Source organism: Erythrolamprus reginae, chromosome 2 (assembly GCF_031021105.1).
Source record: "Erythrolamprus reginae isolate rEryReg1 chromosome 2, rEryReg1.hap1, whole genome shotgun sequence".
Taxonomy (NCBI): domain Eukaryota; kingdom Metazoa; phylum Chordata; class Lepidosauria; order Squamata; family Dipsadidae; genus Erythrolamprus; species Erythrolamprus reginae.
In genome coordinates this window covers 170,130,929-170,150,090 of record NC_091951.1, presented here as the reverse complement: position 1 = coordinate 170,150,090, position 19,162 = coordinate 170,130,929, and the positions used below count along the sequence as shown (strand labels likewise).

The 19,162-nt window shown below is 46.5% G+C and overlaps 1 protein-coding gene across 3 annotated transcripts in view; it reads left to right on the top strand.

The window, feature by feature from the left end:
- Positions 1-19,162, top strand: part of RAB5B (RAB5B, member RAS oncogene family) — a 49,986-nt gene that overhangs the window by 19,526 nt on the left and 11,298 nt on the right. For all 3 annotated transcript variants that reach the window (XM_070740390.1, XM_070740389.1, XM_070740391.1), the window contains exons 3-5: positions 8,323-8,474; positions 10,902-11,024; positions 18,340-18,433. In XM_070740390.1, the coding sequence (XP_070596491.1) occupies positions 8,323-8,474; positions 10,902-11,024; positions 18,340-18,433 (369 nt within the window). The remainder of the gene's footprint in view (positions 1-8,322; positions 8,475-10,901; positions 11,025-18,339; positions 18,434-19,162) is intronic.

Genomic DNA, 19,162 nt, shown 5'->3' with positions numbered 1-19,162 from the left:
CGCTCCCGGACTCAGCTCGAAAGCGCCAAGAGCCAGCGTGGACAAGCCGTTCGTTGGCGCTGGCTATCGGCGCTTTTGAGCTGAGTCCGGAAGCGAATTCGCTCCCGGACTCAGCTCGAAAGCGCCGAGAGCCAGCGCCCCCCGGACCCCCAACCCGGGTTTGGGGGGCTGCTAGGAAGCCCCCCATGCCGGCGGCAAACAGCCGCGCCGCCCCCAATCAAAATACCATCTACGCATGCGTGCCCGTTTTTTCTATGGGCACGCATGCGTAGATGGCAACCAGGAGATCAGCTGCTGGGCGGCTTCCCACCGCCCACGCAAACTCTTCGCTGCCGCCCGCCCTTCGCCCGCCCACGCCGTTCATTCTCGCCGCTTTTGAGCTGAGTCCGGAAGCGAATTCGCTCCCGGACTCAGCTCAAAAGCGCCGATAGCAAGCACCAACGAACGGCTTGTCCACGCTGGTTCTCGGCGCTTTCGAGCTGAGTCCGGGAGCGAATTCGCTCCCGGACTCAGCTTGAAAGCGGCGAGAATGAACGGCGTGGGCGGGCGAAGGGCGGGCGGCAGCGAGGAGTTTGCGTGGGCGGTGGGGAAACTCCTTGCTGATGCCCGCTGCTCGCCCTCCCGCCAGCAAGAGGGGGAAGACCCAGGGAAGCCGCCCAGCAGCTGATCTGCCGGGCCCCATCTACGCATGCGTGCCCATAGAAAAAGGGCACGCATGCGTAGATGGTGTTTTGACTTCCGGGTTCAAAAATCGCAAATTACCCTGTTCGCAATGGTTGGGGACGCAATAACCGGGGGATCACTGTAATCTGATACAGTGATTATTTCAATTTTTTTAATTTTAATAAATTTACAGACATTTCTAAAATTCTGTTTCACTGTGTCATTAAATGGTACTGAGTAGATTAATGAGGGAAAAAATGAATTTCAGCAACAGTAGGATTAAGCTTAAGGGGAGCGTTCGCCCAGGTTCGCCTTGTGCACCAGTTGCGACCCTACTTGGACCGGGAGTCACTGCTCACAGTCACTCATGCCCTCATCACCTCGAGGCTCGACTACTGTAACGCTCTCTACATGGGGCTACCTTTGAAAAATGTTCGGAAACTTCAGATCGTGCAGAATGCAGCTGCGGGGGCAATCATGGGCTTTCTCCGTACTGAAGGAGCGGGTCCAGCAGTCACACGGGTTGCTCATGTCCAATCCGGTGGAACTGAGCCTAGTGTTAAAAAAGCTTGCTGGATCCGCCCCTTCCCCAGAATTCGCTCAGTTCGCATATCCTGCGGTTGTATTGTGATAGCTCGTTCAACATTCTAACACCTTCCCTTCGATCTTTCCTTCAAAAGTAGTAAGAATTGTTTATCCTTATTTGTTTACTTGCACTAATAGCGCCAGCCGTTTGTGGCTCGGCTTTTTTCCTTTGGGAGAAGTTGCGGTTTCGTTTTCCCCCGGCTGTTTTGCCGTTTACGATCCCCGCTGCCGCTTGTGGATTCCTTTAATCCTTTGGCCTGGAGGTCTTGGTGCAAGTATTGCTTCATTGATTTATTATAGTATTATTGTTAAAGGGCTTAAGAAATACCTCCTGCGGAGTGAGACGCTTGTTTTAGTCTCCTGGACTTAGTCGATCGCTTCCCCTTTAAGAATTCTATTACGGAGCGATTTTTCGGCGCGAAGGCCTTCGCGCCCTTTTTAAATTTAGGCCTCTCGTGTTGGCCTTCTGCCAGCCGCGTAGGCCTCAGTCCACCGCTTGGATCCCGGAGTGGGCTTTGGGACACTCAGGCTTAATTCTCCACCGGCTAAGCCTCCAACCAGAGTGCCTTGGTTACTTTAATTAAAGTTTAGGGAGGCTGGCCACGCTGTATTTGGGGACACGAACTCTGGGTTTGCCCAGATTGCCCTCAAGTCTCAGCAGCTCCGAGGCCTCGGAGCAGGATCCATTCCTCTTGGGAAGTCTTTGAAACTCTTCTCCCTAATAATTCAGTTATTTGGCTCAGCCTTGTCTTCTGTTAATTGTCAGACTATGGCTACTTTTCCCAAGAGAGGCACCACTCAAGGTCCCAGAGAGGCCAGGCCTACAGGCGATGAGATTACCAGTATCCCCCAGGCCTCAACCTCCTCTTCTTCAGGGGCCCGCCCCTCGACCAAAGTCACCAGGGCCGAGAAGAGAAGGGACCTAGCCCTACAAAAAATCCATGACAAATCAGCAAAGCGTTTGAAAGTACAGGCCCAAGTACTCAGTAGTCATGACCCCCCAGAGGCTTCTAATCTGCCTTCTTCTGGGGTCACTGTGTTATCTCTGGATGAGCCAAACCTAGACAGACCCCAACCTAACCTATGGGGAGTAGGTCCAGAGGAACCAGATATTATTGAAGATTCCTCCCAGCCAGGATCCTCCCAGGCCTTCAGGGATTCTTCTGCCATTCCTGCTGATATTTCCAGTTTACCTCCTGAATTCCAATCTATTTTTTCTGTGTTATCCAAGGCCATTGATGCTAAACTCTCTACCATCAATGCGCTTCCCTTACCTCCTCCTCCTCCTCGTCCCTCCCGCCCCTTGGGTTCTTCCCCAACGGTTAGAGCTCCTATTCAGGATGAATCAGATTCCTCTCAGGACGAATATGAGGATATGGAGGAGGATGAGGATCCCTTTCAAGGCCTCTCAGATGATGAGGAATCCCAAATAAAGGTTCCTTCTCCAATTACTATTTTTCCCTCTCAATTGTTCAAATCTCTCCTCCTCAAAGCTAGAATTTCTACAGGATTGGCGGCCCAGGAGAAACAGGCCTCCACATCCACTGATCCCCCGGAGGAGAATTTACCTTACTTCACAGAGGAACAGGAGGATAATGAGGTAATTCCTATGCCTAAATTGTTTAAAGATGCCTTACTTAAGCAGTGGGATTTCCCAGCCTCTGGGCTCAATCCCACATCCAAGGACAAAAAGTTGTACAAACTCTCCTCTTCCTATGAGGAGCTCCTTTCCTTTCCTAAACCGGATGAACCTGTCAAGATCCTTCACTCGGCGGCTGCTGTGCCAGGCGAAGCAGAGGAAGTCCTCCGCCCAGAGGACAAGCGGATTGAACAGATGCTCAAAAGAGGATTCACCGCAGATTCCTGGGCCATTAAAAGTTCTGCAGCGGCTTCCTTTTTCTCCAGAGCCATGCTTCTGTGGCTTCGCCAACTTCAACAGCATATTCCTCCCGATGACTTGAGAGGTCAACAAGACTTCAACAAGGTCTTTGCAGCTGCTCAGTACGTGGCTGATGCCACTTTACAATCTACTAGATTTTCTGCTAAGTCTATTGCAGCTTCTACAACGGCAAGAAGACTCCTATGGCTTCGCCCTTGGCAAGCAGGAGTACGTCAGAAGTGGCAGTTATCTCTGGGACCCTTAAAGCGCGACCTTCTTTTCGGGGATCTTCTGGATCCACTCCTCACGGAAACCACGGACAAGAAGAAAGTATTGGGTCCAACCACCAAAAAGGCTACCAAAACGCAGTCCTTTCGTCGCCCAGGGCGTCAGCAAGATCAAGCGGCTTCCTATCAGAGATCTCCAGGTCAGTATTCCCCCCGCTTTCGTTCCCAAGGTAGGAACTCCAGGGGCAGAGGTTTTCGCTTCCAAAGGGGAGCGTCCTCTAACAGGGCTTCAAAAAAACCTAGAAGGTAGTTTTTCCTCGATTCCCATAGGTGGCCGTCTAGCCCATTTCGCCTCTAATTGGCGTCTCACCTCCAAGGACCCCTGGGTCATTGACACTGTTCAAACAGGCCTTCCTTTAGAATTTACTTCTTCCCCCCCGAAACGTTTTATTTCCTGCCCTTCTCCCAGGTCCTCCTCAGATTGTAACCGTATGGAGGAGGCCATTTCCCACTTATTGTCCATCAGAGCCATTCAACCGGTTCCCCCCGGTCAGAAGGGTCTAGGTTTTTATTCCATCCTATTTATGGTTCCAAAATCCTCCGGAGGTTGGAGAGCTATTTTGGATTTAAAGAAGCTGAACCTATTCATCAAATATAGGAAGTTTAAGATGCACTCCTTATCATCCATTTTGGCCGCCATCCACCCGGGAGATTTCATGGTCTCTTTAGACCTCACTGAGGCCTACCTCCATATTCCTATAGCCAAATGCCACAGAAAATTTCTACGTTTCTCCTTTCAGGGCAGGCATTTCCAGTATAGGGCGATGCCATTTGGCCTTTCCTCGGCCCCTCGGGTCTTTACAAAGCTCTTGGGGTCTCTGGCGGCCTATATCCGGGCGTCTCCCATCCACATTTTATGTTACCTTGATGATATTTTGATTCATGGGAACTCCCTAGAGAAAGTGAAAACAGACCTTTCTGTCACCATGTCAGTTCTACAGGACCATGGATTTTCCATCAACTTTGACAAAAGTCATCTCCAACCTTCCACATCCATTTTACACCTGGGATCCGTTATTAATTCAGAATCCTCCCAGGTCTTTCTCTCTCCTGAGAGAAAAATCAGTATAGGGGAGTTAATTTCATGCATTTTATCTCAACCTTCAGTTTCCATAGTATCCCTGTCTTCCCTTTTGGGGAAGATGGTGTCATGCATAGGCATCATTCCCTGGGCTCGTCTTCATGCTAGGGAACTACAGTGGCTCCTATTACCCTTTCAGAGATCGGGGCACAGCAACTCAAGTCGTCGCATTGTCATCCCACCAATTGTTCGCAGATCCTTCAAGTGGTGGAAGTCTCCGGCCATGGACAAAGGATCCCCGTTCAGGTGCCCGGATCAATTTGTCATCACCACAGATGCCAGTCTATCGGGATGGGGCGCCCACGCCCAGGGGATGATAGCCCAGGGCACGTGGTCCCCGGAGGAAGCTTCCAAGCCAATCAATTGGCTAGAGTTAAGAGCCGTATCCCTGGCTCTGAAGCATTTCTCTCCTCGCATTCCCAACCGGCACGTTCTCATTCTCACCGACAACATTGCCACAAAAAGCCATATCTGCAGACAGGGGGGCACGAGATCCAAGGCCCTCATGAGGGAGGCCCTCAAGTTAGGCCTTTGGGCGGAAAAACATCTTCGGTCGCTCCTAGCCGATCACATCTCGGGGAGCCTCAACGTCCAGGCGGATTGGCTATCTCGAGCAACGATAGACCCAGGAGAGTGGAATCTCCATCAAGACCTGTTCCATCAAATCAGCCTCAGATTCGGCCTACCAGTTCTGGATCTCTTCGCGACCAATGCGAACGCCCAACTCCCTCGCTTCTTTTCCAGATTTCCATCTCCGGGAGCGGAAGCAATCAATGCCCTCCGGAGCCCATGGCCTCCAGGCCTACTTTACGCATTCCCTCCAATTCCAGTTCTCCCGGACGTGATTCACAAGGTCCTCACCGAGAGGGCCCGAGTAATCCTAATCGCCCCTCATTGGCCCCGCCGGCCCTGGTTCGCGGATCTCCAACAGTTGTCCGTCCAGGACCCTTGGCGACTCCCCGTTTCAGGGGATATGCTGCGGCAGGGGGCCTCATTCCATCCAGACCCGGAGTGGTTCCACCTCACCGCCTGGCTGTTATCAGGAGAGACTTAGAACTGCGTGGCCACGACCCCGATACAGTGGAGGTCATTTTAAAGGCCAGAAGGGGTTCGACCAATCGAATCTACGACCATACGTGGTCCAAGTTTCACCAGTGGTGTCTACAGGAAGGCCTTTCTCCCCTGTGCATCCCCATACACAGGATCATTTCCTTCCTTATGCAAGGTTTCCATCAAGGACTTTCCACCAGCACCCTCCGGCGTCATCTGGCGGCCATTTCCTCTGTCCTAGCGGGGCCCCGCAGACAGCCTCTCCGTTCCTTTCCAGAAGTTCAGGAATTCCTCAAGGGTATAGCCAACCTCAGACCTTCCAAGGTCCACAGGTATCCATCCTGGGATTTGCCACGGGTTCTCCATTTCCTCACGCAGGCACCATACGAACCCCTAAAATCGGCGTCCCTCAGGTACCTATCCTTTAAAGTAGCATTCCTGGTGGCTATTACCTCTGCCCGACGCATTTCGGAGCTGGCTGCCCTCTCAATCAGACAGGACCTCTGCCAATTCCATCAGGACAAGGTAGTCTTGCGACTGGACCCCACCTTCTTACCCAAGGTCAGTTCCATGTTCCACAGAACACAGGATATTGTCTTGCCTTCCTTCTGTCTCCAACGGGACCATCCCTTGGCAATTAGATGGCACACCCTGGATCTCATCAGAGCGCTGAGGATCTATATCCAACGCACAGGACCCTTTCGGAGGTCAGAAGCACTTTTTATAGCCTATCACCCCAGAGTCATGGGTACCAAAGTGTCTTCAACAGTGATTGGCCGTTGGATCAGAGGGACTATATCTAAGGCCTACGAGTCGGCCTCCCTTTCAGTTCCAAAGAACATTACAGCGCATTCCACCAGGAGCGCAGCCACCTCGGCCGCTTGGGCGACTCAAGCCCCGTTGGAGGAGGTCTGCAAAGCAGCCACTTGGGCCTCGCCAAATTCCTTCATCAGGCACTACAAAATTGACTCTTACGCTTCAGCGGACGCTGCCTTCGGCAGAAGGGTACTCCAATCCGTTATCTCTCACGATAGCAATCTAATCCCACCCTAGGGACCATCTATTGGGTATGTCCCATGTGACTGCTGGACCCGCTCCTTCAGTACGGAGAATAGGCGTTGATTGCTTACCTGAACGCCTCTTCTCGTACGGTGAGCGGGTACAGCAGTCACTTCCCGCCCTTGTATGTGTCTTCTTTACCTTCCTATAACCTTTCTTCCTCTAACAATGAGAGTTGAACACTACAGAGCTTCACAGCTGAGCCTAGTCTATGGATTCGCGAATTCTGGGGAAGGGGCGGATCCAGCAAGCTTTTTTAACACTAGGCTCAGTTCCACCGGATTGGACATGAGCAACCCGTGTGACTGCTGTACCCGCTCACCGTACGAGAAGAGGCGTTCAGGTAAGCAATCAACGCCTATTCCCTAGGTATGCCCATGTTACACCAACACTCCGCAGTCTGCATTGGTTGCCGATCAGTTTCCAGTCACAATTCAAAGTGTTGGTTATGACCTATAAAGCCCTTCATGGCACCGGACCAGATTATCTCAGGAACCGCCTTCTGCTGCACGAATCCCAGCAACCAGTTAGGTACCACAGAGTGGAACTTCTCGGGTCCCGTCAACTAAACAATGTCGCTTGGCGGGACCCAGGAGAAGAGCCTTCTCTGTGGCGGCCCTGGCCCTCTGGAACCAACTCCCCCCCCCCCCGAGATTAGAATTGCCCCCACTCTCCTTGCCTTTTGTAAGCTACTTATAACCCACCTCTGCCGTCAGGCATGGGGGAATTGAGATCCTCTTTCCCCCTAGGCCTTTACAATTCTATGCATGGTATGTATGTATGTATGTATGTATGTATGTATGTATGTATGTTTGGTTTCTATATTAATGTGTTTTTTAATCGTTTTTTAGTACTAGATTACTATTGTACACTGTTTTATTGTTGCTGTTAGCCGCCCCGAGTCTCCAGAGAGGGGCGGCATACAAATCCAATAAATAAATGAATAAACAAACAAATAAATAAATAAGCTGTAGCATAACAAAATTGACAAATGTGAAGGGGGGTCTGAATACTTTCTGAATGTAAATAAATAACAAGCCATTATTTCATTGACAATGTGAGATAGATAACTAAAGTTTTGTTTTGTCTATAAAAGGCTTTATACGGAGTTTTAAAATTAAATTTTAAAATAATGGTTTTTTTTAAAAAATAACTCAGTAATTTCCCCAAAATTGCTTTGAAAGGGTGCTTATCAAAGTGATCATCTTTATGATCACTCAGTCATCAAAAGGCCTTCATAAGCATTGTTTATGTATGAATTATTACATTTTTGCAAATAAAAAACTAAAGTTTCCTTTAAAAATATTGTTTAAATGTTAAATAGTTCATGTTGGTTATTAGGCTAGGAAGAGATATAAAATTCAGTACCAGTTAGAGACATGTGAGCAGAAAGTTTGTTTTTCTTCATATTGTTATTCTGTGAATTTTCAGGCATGTGTTTTTTTATCTTACTTCAAAATGATTTAATCCTAGGAACGGTGTCATATGATTTCTACCTGTCTAGCTGGCTCTAGCAAACTTTGCTTGCTGAATAAAAGTCTAACACACCCTTCACTATGTGAAGCCCTGTACCAGTTACTCCTTACATAATTAGATAGGCATTCAAAAGTGACCTCCAACCATTTGATGAACAAACAGCTAGTAACTTTGTATTTAAATATAAAGGCTTGTACCTATTATGTTCTCATCTCAGTAACTGATTTTCTGTTGTTTTACAGCGGCTTTCCTCACACAGTCTGTCTGTCTAGATGATACAACAGTAAAGTTTGAAATCTGGGATACAGCTGGTCAGGAAAGATATCACAGTTTGGCTCCAATGTATTATCGAGGGGCTCAGGCTGCCATTGTGGTATATGACATAACCAACCAAGTACGTTTTTACTATTTGCTAATGTGCAGATATGGCGGGAGGGGGTATTATTTATAGGAAGGGTCTGCTAAATTTGAAATGAATCAACTTTTCTAATTAGTTACTATATCGGGGGGGGGGGGGAACCAAGAAACATAATTTAATGGCTTATGTGCTTACAGCAGCAAGAATTAATTTTGTTCAGTGTCCAAAGAAGGATACAATTCTGCCAGTATGGGATATAAAATTTGGAGAATAAGCAGCAAGGGCAAAACTGACAGTACATTTACATAGTACAAGTTTAAACTTAAGCAAGGCTGGTTCCCTAGATCAGTGATGGCAAACCTAGGGCACGGGTGCCACAGGTGGCACACAGAGCCATATCTGCTGGCACATGAGCCGTTGCCCTAGCTCAGGTTCAACGTGCATGTGTGTGCCAGCCATCTGATTTTTGGCTCACACAGAGGCTCTGGAAGGGTGTTTTTTGCTTCCAGAGGGCCTCTGAGTGGATGGGGGAGGGCATTTTTAACATCTCTTGGCTTTAGGGAAGCTGTTGGAGCCTGGAGAGGGTGAATTGAGCCTATTGGGCCCACCAGAAGTTGGGAAACAGGCCGTTTCCAACCACCAGAGGGCCTCTGGGATATGGGGGAAGCTGTTTTCGCCCTCCCCAGGCATTGAATTATGAGTGTGGGTACTCGTGTATGCACAATAGCGCACACCCATGCTCTTTTGGCACCCGAGGACAAAAGGTTTGCCATCACTGCCCTATATACAACATATGTCTCATATCACTGCAAATATAATCACCTATAGTTTGTTTCTAAAGGGGCTTTAATCTTCACAAACATTGCTAATTAGTGTGATATTTCAAGGTTCTTTTTAATAAATTTATAGATATTTCTAAAATCCTGCTTTCATTCTGTCATTATGGGGCACTGAATGTAGATTAATGAGAAAAAAATATGAATTCCAATAACTGTATAATCAGGCTGCAGCATTACAAATTGACAAAAGTGAAGGGGATCTGAATACTTTTTGAATTTCCCAGCCATTTTTGAGCAGTTAAGACATCCCCCAAATTTCCCCAAAACAGGCATGTGCGTGCACGTGCGCTGAAAAAGTTTGCCCTTATTTCACTGTATGTTTCAGTGTATTGTTTTCTTCTTTTCCAATGCTACATTTAACTTTAAAAAAAAACTTGTAATATTGATTTCCTAAATTACACATTGAAAAAATACATTTTCTTTACTTCCAACGTTATGTGATATTTATATAACAGCATATCAAGAATTTCAGTATATTATCAAATTATCATTGCATTGAAATAATATAATGCAGGTAGTCCTTGATTTATGACCACAGTTGAGATTGGAATTTCCATTATAAGTTAGCGCACTTGTAAAGCAAGCCATTTATGTGACCAGACCTGATTTGATAATCATTTTTATTACAATTGTTTAGTGAATCAGCTTGATCATTAAGCAAATCATATGGTGATTAAGCAAATCCAGTTTCCCCAACTAATGTTACTTGTCATAAACAGACTGGAAAAGTTGTAAATTGTGACAACAGCAATCAGTCATAAATGTGAGCTGGTTGCCAAGTACGTGAATGGCAATCATGTGATTGTGGAGGTGGTGCAGTGGTTGTAAGTGTGAGAAAAGGACTTAAATCACTTTTTCAGAGGTTGTCATAATATTGAACCATTGTTAAATGAATAGTCGGAAGTGAAGGATTAGTTACATATCAAGATTCATAATAATGCAATAAAAAGGGAGGAAAAACACAGTTTGCCACTTGATCTGAGCTGTAGGTAATCCTTGACATACAACTGGTTGCTTAGCAACCTTTTGAAGTTAACAATTCTCCCAAAAGGTACTTATAACCTGCTTCTAAAGTTCTGATGGCGCATTCATGGGACTCCATTTTGGCATATATACGGCTATTTGTGGCATCCCATCATGTGATCACAATTTCCATCATTTTTGCGCCGACACCCCCCCCCCCTTCCAAATGCTTTTTACATCTGGGTTTTGGCAAAAACAGAACATGGTGAACAATGGATTCATTTAACACCCATCACAAAGAAATGTGAAATAGGGTTAGTCACATAATGACCAGCTGCTTTACAACTATCATGACTTAAACTGCTGTGGGTGGGCTCCATTACAGTCATAAGTCAAGGATTCCCTGTACTGAGATTAATAATAGGAAAATAATGTTGCCTTTGTGGCATCTTCTTTTCATGGCTTCCTAGAAGTATTTGGCCACAGTGGGAAATCAAATGCTGAAGTAGTTTTACCTTCCTTTGAATCCAGGAGGTCTCCTTTTATTCCATGAAAATTAGCCAATGTGGGTAACATCTTAAATATTGCTTGGTAGTAATTTAGAAATACGTTTTTCTTTTATCTGCATTTCTGATATTCTGTTGTCTATCTTTTCTGAAAGGAAACATTTGCACGAGCAAAAACATGGGTGAAAGAACTCCAACGGCAAGCTAGCCCAAATATTGTTATAGCCTTAGCAGGAAATAAGGCTGATCTTGCCAACAAGCGCATGGTAGAATATGAAGTAAGTGATATCAGTTGGTTAAAATTAACTTTGAACCGAAGTTAGTTTGTTCATAGTAAGGTGGCTTCTATAATTCTGCAAGGCTAAATAACCTTTCGTTTGAGACAAAGAAAAGTGAGATAGCCTACAGCATTGGTTCCCAAGTTGGGAACCAGGGGCCTAGAGCTTTCCTAGTTTGTCCAGTTGGAATTCCATCACATAATTTCTATTTTGTATGATATTTGCCCGTTTGTTAGCTTTTGGACAAGAATAAGACTGACCACTATTAAGCTAAGCTAATGCAGAATCAGAATTTGGGACCATCTGGTTTAGTATTTTCAACTCTGGCTTTCTGATTCCTCAGGCAAATATCTTTTAGCGTTATCCTTTTAATGAGAGATACCGAAGATTAACATTTAGAGTTTCTGCATTGAAGAGTGCCCCCCCCCCCCCAAAAAAAACCCTTGCAAATGTTCTGTTTTATTTTATATGTACTGTACCATATTTTTCGGATTATAAGATGCAATGGTGTATAAGACGCACCAAGATTTCAAAGAGATAAGAAAAAAAGATTTTGTGCTCCCCGGCCCCTTCCAAACCTTGCACGTCTTGTTTTTCGCAAAAATGGACCCATTTTTCACCGTTCTTTTTTTCCCCAAAATGGGGTGAGCAGAGTGTTTGGGAAGCCTGCAAAATACCTTTGGGGGCTGGGGAAAGGCAAAACTGCCTCTGTTTTTGCAAAAAGTGGCCCATTTTTGCCTATTTTTCTGCAAAATTGGGGGTGTTTTTGCCTCCCCCCTCAGCCCCCAGGAGCACTGTGCAGGCCTCCCAAATTCTCTGTACACCCCATTTTTGCAAAAGAACAGGCCCATTTTTCACAAAAATAGGACGCGGTGGTGGGACTTTGGGAGGCAAAAAATGGCTGTATTCGGTGGATAAAAGGCACCAACATTCTCCGTACTGAAGGAGGGGGTCCAGCAGTCACGTGGGTTGCTCGCTGTCCAATCCGCAGAGGACCGAGCCTAGTCTTTAAAAAGCCTGCTGGATCCGCCCCTTCCCCAGAATTCGCTCGGTCCTGCAATCCAGCAGGACATGTGGTGGCTTGCTCCTCTCTATAACACCATCCCTTTGTTCCTTCTTCAATCAGATAAGTAAAATTTCCAATTGCCTTTTTACTTCAAGCTTGCCTAGTTTTCGCGCCAGCCTTACAGGTCTCAGCGCCAAGGGAGAAGCTGCAGCACGGCTATTTCTGCTTTTTCCAAAGCACCCTGCTCACGCTGCTGCCAGATTGTATTTTTTTAACAAAATCTAATCGGCTAGGAGGTTTACCGGCAAGCTAAGGAACTGTTAAAAAAGGGGCTTTTTCCTCCTGCGGTTTGGGACTGTTTAGCAAGTTTCCCTTGATTGTCCCCTGGACTTTAGTCTTCCCTCCGTTTGCAAAAAACATCAGAGCGGTTTATTTTGGCGCAAAGGCCCTCAGCGTTCAGTAATTCTGGCACTTGCGGATCGCCTATGCGCGTCCCGCCTGGCACCATTAAGTCCGCTGCTTGGCCCTGGAGTAAGCTGTGAGACCCTCAGGCTTTTTCTCCCTGGCTAGGCCTCCAAACCAGTGTGCATTGGTTTACTTTGTTAAGGTTAGCGAGGCCTGCCCCTCTGTACTCACTGGCACGAACTCTGGTACCGACCAGATTGACTTTGAGTTGCAGACGCTCCTGGGCCTAGGAGCAGGGCCCCCTTCCTCTTGGGAACGTTGCCCTATAGAGCTTCTCCCACTTATTTTTTGGCTCAAGTCTTGTACCTGTAAAATGTTGAGGCCATGACTTTGTTTTCCAAGAGAGGCATTTCTAAAGGTCCCAGAGGGGTTAGGCCTACTGGCGATGAAATTGAAAATATCCCCCAGGCCTCTTCCTCCTCTTCCTCGGGAGCCCCTATAATGGCTAGACCCACCAGGGCTGAGAAGAGAAGAGACCAAGCTCTGCAAAGGATGCATGAGAAATTGGCTAAACGTTTTAAAGTGCAGGCCCAAGTGCACGTTAGCCCGGACCCTCCAGACGCTCCTGATGATCTACGGGGCCAATAGGATTTCAAGGTTTTTGCAGCGGCCCAATATGTAGCAGATGCTACCTTGCAATCATCAAGATTTGCAGCAAGGTCAGTAGCGGCCTCAACGACAGCCAGAAGACTTCTATGGCTTCGCCCTTAGCAGGCGGGAGTGAGGCAAAAATGGCAACTAGCCATGGGACCTTTGAAGCGCGACCTTCTATTTGGCGACCTCTTGGACTCCCTTCTCACTGAAACCGCTGACAAAAAGAGTGTTTTGGGGCCCACCAACAAGAAGGCCATCAAAACTCAACCCTTTCGACGTCCCAGTCATCAACAAGATCATCAACAAGATCAAGGATTTGCTTTCCAGGGAAACTCAGGTCAGTATTCCCCTTGTTTTTGCTCCCAAGCTAGCAGAAACCCCAGGGGTAGAGGATCCCGTTTTCAAAGAGGTTCCTCCTCGACCAGAGCTTCCAGAAAGCCCAGATGGTGATCTCCATTTTACTCCCATTGGGGGGCGCCTGGCTTGATTCTCCAGCTGGAGCCGTTCCTGTAAGGACCCCTGGGTTATTTCCACTGTGGAATGGGGGCTCCAGTTGGAATTTATTCTCATGCCTCCTAAACGTTTCATTTCATGCCCATCCCCCAGATCTTCTCCATCTCATCTTCGAATGGAGGAAGCTATTCAACATCTGTTGGCTATCAGGGCTATCCAACCAGTTCCCTCTTCCCAAAGAGGTCTTGGCTTCTACTCCATCCTCTTCATGGTGCCTAAGACGTCTGGAGGATGGAGGGCCATCTGAGACCTCAAATGTTTAAACCAGTTCATTAAATATAGGAAATTTAAGATGCATTCCTTGTCATACATTCTAGCCACTATCCATCCAGGAGACTTTATGGTCTCCTTGGATCTGATGGAAGCCTACCTCCACATCCCTATTGCTAAGGGCCACAAGCAATTCCTACGTTTCGCCTTCCAGGGCAAACATTATCAGTATAGGGCCATGCCCTTTGGACTGTCCTCGGCTCCTCGAGTCTTTACCAAGCTCCTAGGCGCCCTGGCGGCTCATAACCCAGCCACACCCATTCATATTTTATGCTGTTTGGATGACATATTAATTCACGGCTTCTCTAAAGAAGGCACCTGTTCAGACCTCAATATTGCCACGTCTATCCTACAGGATCATGGTTTTTCCATTAATTTCAAAAAAAGTCATCTGGGAGCTATTATAAATTCAGATCTCTCTCAGGTCTTTCTCTCTACTGAGAGAAAAATCAGTATCAAGGAGCTTATCTCCCAGATAAGGTCTCAGGAAAGGACTACCATCGTTACCCTGTCATCACTACTGGGAAAGATGGTGTCCTGCATTGGTATTATCCCATGGGCTCGTCTTCATGCCAGGGATCTCCAATTGCTTCTGTTACCGTTCCAGAGATCAGGGAACAGCAACTCGGCACGCCTCATCACTGTTCCGACCACAGTCGTAAGATCCCTTATGTGGTGGACCTCCCCCGCTCTGGTCAAGGAATCCCCCTTCAGGTGTCCCAACTCAATTTACCATCACCACAGATGCCAGCTTAACGGGTTGGGGAGCCCATGCTCAGGGCTTGATAGCCCAGGGCACATGGTCAGCGGAGGAGGTTTCTAGACCTATCAACTGGCTGGAATTGAGAGCAGTGTCGTTAGCCCTCAAACAATTCAAACCTGACATCATCAATCAACATGTACTCATTCTCACGGACAATATAGCTACAAAGAGCCATATTTGCAGACAAGGAGGTACCAGGTCCAAGGCCCTGATGAGGGAAGCCCTGAAACTGGGTCTCTGGGCAGAGAGACATCTACAGTCCCTGTGGGCCGAACCCATATCAGGAGTTCTCAATGTGCAGGCAGATTGGCTCTCCCGGTTGACTCTGGATCCAGGAGAGTGGAGTCTTCATCCGGCTCTGTTTCGGCAAACCTGCCTCAAATTTGGTCACCCATCGCTAGACCTATTTGCTACCGTGACCAACACTCAACTCCCTCAATTCTACTCCAGGTTTCCATCCGCAGGAGCAGAGGCAATAAATGCACTCAGAATCCCCTGGCCTTGAGGGCTGCTTTACACTTTCCCTCCAATTCCAATTCTCCCAGACGTGATCCGCAAGATCATCCTCGAGAAGGCCCAGGTGATACTGATAGCTCCCCACTGGCCACGCCGGCCTTGGTTTGCGGACGTACAACGTCTGTCTGTCCAGGACCCCTGGCGACTCCGAGTTTTGGAGGATATGTTACAGCAGAGGGCCTCTCACCATCCAGAGCCGTAATGGTTCCACCTCACCGCTTGGCTATTATCCGCCGTGACCTAGATCTACGAGGCTACAACCGGGACACTATAGAAATAATTCTGAAAGCCAGGAGAGTCTACACCAGTAGAATTTATGACCACACCTGGTCCAAGTTTCACCAATGGTGCTCACAGGAAGACCTATGCCCCCTGTGCATTCCCATTCACAGAATCATAGCCTTCCTCATGAAAAGGTTCCATCAAGGCCTCTCAACTAGCACCATTCGCCGTCATCTAGCCGCTTTATCTTCGGTCCTAGCAGGACCTCACAGACAACCACTCCACTCTTTCCTGGAAATTCAAGAATTTTTAAGAGGTATTTCGAACCTCAGGCCTTCCAAGGTTCACAGATACCCATCCTGGGACTTACCACGGGTTCTCCATTCCCTCACTCAGGCACCATACGAACCACTAAGGACAGCGTCCTTCAGGTACCTATCTTACAAGGTAGCATTCCTGGTGGCGATAACATCTGCCTGACGCATCTCAGAATTGGCAGCCCTATCCATTCGGCAGGATCTATGCCAGTTCCATACAGACAAAGTAGTCCTGCGCCTGGACCCCACCTTTCTACCCAAGGTCAGTTCCTTGTTCCACAGATCCCAGGACATTGCGTTGCCTTCATTTTGTTCCAATCAGAACCATCAGCTTGTGGTCAGATGGCATACCCTAGATCTCACCAGAGCACTGAGAATCTCTATACAACGGACAAGGCCCATCCGGAGGTTGGAAGCCCTATTCGTGGCCTACCATCCCAGATCCCTGGGTTCCAAGGTACCCTCAACCGTAATAGGCCGTTGGATCCGAGGGACCATCTCAAAGGCCTATGAGTCAGCTTCCCTCAGCATACCCAGAGGTATCACAGCAAACTTCACAAGCAGTGCAGCCACATCTGCCGCATGGGCAACTCAAGCCCCATTGGAAGAAGTCTGCAAAGCAGCCACTTGGGCCTCTCCAAACTCTTTCATAAGGCATTACAAAATTGGCTCTTACGCTCCAGCGGATGCTGCCTTCGGCAGAAGAGTCCTCCAATCCGTTATCTCTCACGATAGCGAACTAATCCCTCTCTAGGGACTCATCTATTGGTTAGTCCCATGTGACTGCTGGACCCGCTCTCTCAGTATGGAGAATAGGCGTTGATTGCTTACCTGAACGCCTCTTCTTGTACACTGAGCGGGTACAGTAGTCACTTCCCTCCATTTTTCTATTCTAACGGTGGTTATATCCTTTAACCTGTATTTTTCCTATCATGAGAGTTGAGCACTATTTGAGCCACCACACTTGAGCCTAAGTCTACGGATTCGCGAATTCTGGGGAAGGGGTGGATCCAGCAGGCTTTTTAAAGACTAGGCTCGGTCCTCTGCGGATTGGACAGCAAGCAACCCACGTGACTGCTGTACCCGCTCAGCGTACGAGAAGAGACGTTCAGGTAAGCAATCAACGCCTATTTCCACCCTTAGGGGGGAAAGGTGCATCTTATACTTCAAAAAATACAGTAATACTTTATGTGCCTCTGACATAAAGCAGATTTGCCACATTTTATTATAAGCTTTTTACCTTGGGCTACCTTTATTGCTGTACTTTACACACAAGAGGGAATTACTGTTTTGAAAGAGATGTCCTTACACTGATCATTTGGTCCGAAGGAACAATGTCAGTTCAGAATAGTCACAGTATATAAATATTATAGTTGGGAATGTAAGAAAAATTAAAATTTAGGAAAGGGTGGTTTCCAAATGATAAAGCAACAAGAAAAAGGCTCAGATCTACAGAATACAGAATCCCTTAATCATCTTTGAAAGAAAACACAACTTCAAAGTGATGATAATAAAGATGATTCATGTACTTGAAATTGGAGTGCAGTTACTTGGATGTTCAGTATTAAAATTAGCAGGTTTTTTTATAACAGTTATGACCAACAATTACATGCTACTTGTTCATAACATAGTATCACATCATCTCACTAGGAAGTGGGAATGATAAATATAATAATTCAAAATAACATATAAAATTTCATTAAGTAATTTCTGATTTTCCCATGAACCCTTGTAGTGACTACTCTCTTAAAACGTTTATAGTCTTCAGGCTACTCTCAATACTTTCCATGTCTATGAAGCAGCTAGAAATAGTTTTTATTAAATTAATGATAAAATTAAAACAGTTCCAGATTTCATAGGAACCAAATCAGCAATAATAATATACAATGTTGCAAGCTGTTTTTAATCACTGTATATCAGTGGTTGTAAACTTGGGGGTCAGGACCCTTTTGGGGGTCTAATGACCATTTCACAGGGGTTGCCTAAGATCATGGGAAAAGACAAATTTGCCTTGGTGTTAGGAACTAAAGCTTCTATTCTGGCGCCTTGGAACATATTTTTACAATCCAACCAATCAAGCGTTTACAGTGGGGGTGTCCCTCTGACCTTCCTGCCAATCAGCTTAAAGCTCTGTTGGGAGAATTGGTGTTGGATTTACGGTTGGGGGTCACCACAATATGAGGAAGTGTATTAAGGGATCACTGCATTAGAAAGATTGAGAACCACTGTTGCATATAATATCTTTGTAGGCCTCCAAAATGTACATTTTTTCTTAATCCTCACAACAACCTAAGATCATACAGTATATTAAATCTAAGATAGACTCTAAAGCTCAAATATAATTTGCAGTTTGTTTACCTTTCCAAACTACGGTCTTAGAAAGTAATCTTTGTATGATATTCCCTTATATCTGACATTATGACAGACTCTTGATTGAAATAGGCTTCTGATAAATTTATTTCAGCTCTAGTGGTTCTGTTAGAAAAGAGGACATGCTCTCTCTTTCCAATTCCTTAAAAATTCCTCATATTCTGAGGATTTGTATCCTATATTTTAAGCAGTGAACATTGTTGTTCACTTTGCTTTGTCTAATTTAAAGCACTAAATTTGTCTGAAGTTTAATCTAGACTTTTTGTCATTGTCCTACAGGAGGCCCAGGCTTATGCAGATGATAACAGTCTATTGTTTATGGAGACATCAGCCAAGACAGCAATGAACGTTAATGATCTCTTTCTGGCAATAGGTAATGTGCAAGGCATTCATTACAGTACAGATGATCCTTGACTTACGACCATTTTCTTAATAACAGTTCAAAATAATGTTGGCCTTGGAAAGGGTGCTTCTCCGTACTGAAGGAGCGGGTCCAGCAGTCACATGGGTTGCTCATGTCCAATCCGGTGGAACTGAGCCTAGTATTAAAAAAGCTTGCTGGATCCGCCCCTTCCCCAGAATTCGCTCAGTTCGCATATCCTGCGGTTGTATTGTGATAGCTCGTTCAACATTCTAACACCTTCCCTTCGATCTTTCCTTCAAAAAGTAGTAAGATTTATTGTCTTTATTTAATTACTTGCACTAATTGCGCCAGCCGTTTAAAAGAAAATTAGAAAAAAAGCGGCTCGGTTTTTTTCCTTGGGAGAAGTTGCGGTTTCGTTTTCCCCCGGCGGTTTTGCCGGTTACGATTCCTGCGGCCGCTTGTGGATTCTTCTAATCCTTTGGCCTGGAGGTCCTGGTGCAAGTATTTCTCCATTGAATTATTGATTATTTATTGTATACAAATATTTAAGGGCTTATAAAATACCTCCTGCGGAGTGAGACGCTTTCTAGTCTCCTGGACTTAGTCGATCGCTTTTCCCTTAACAAATTCTACGGAGCGATCTTTTCGGCGCGAAGGCCTTCGCGCCCTTTTTTTAAAATCTAGGCCTCTCGTGTTGGCCTTCTGCCAGCCGCGTAGGCCTCAGTCCACCGCGTGGAT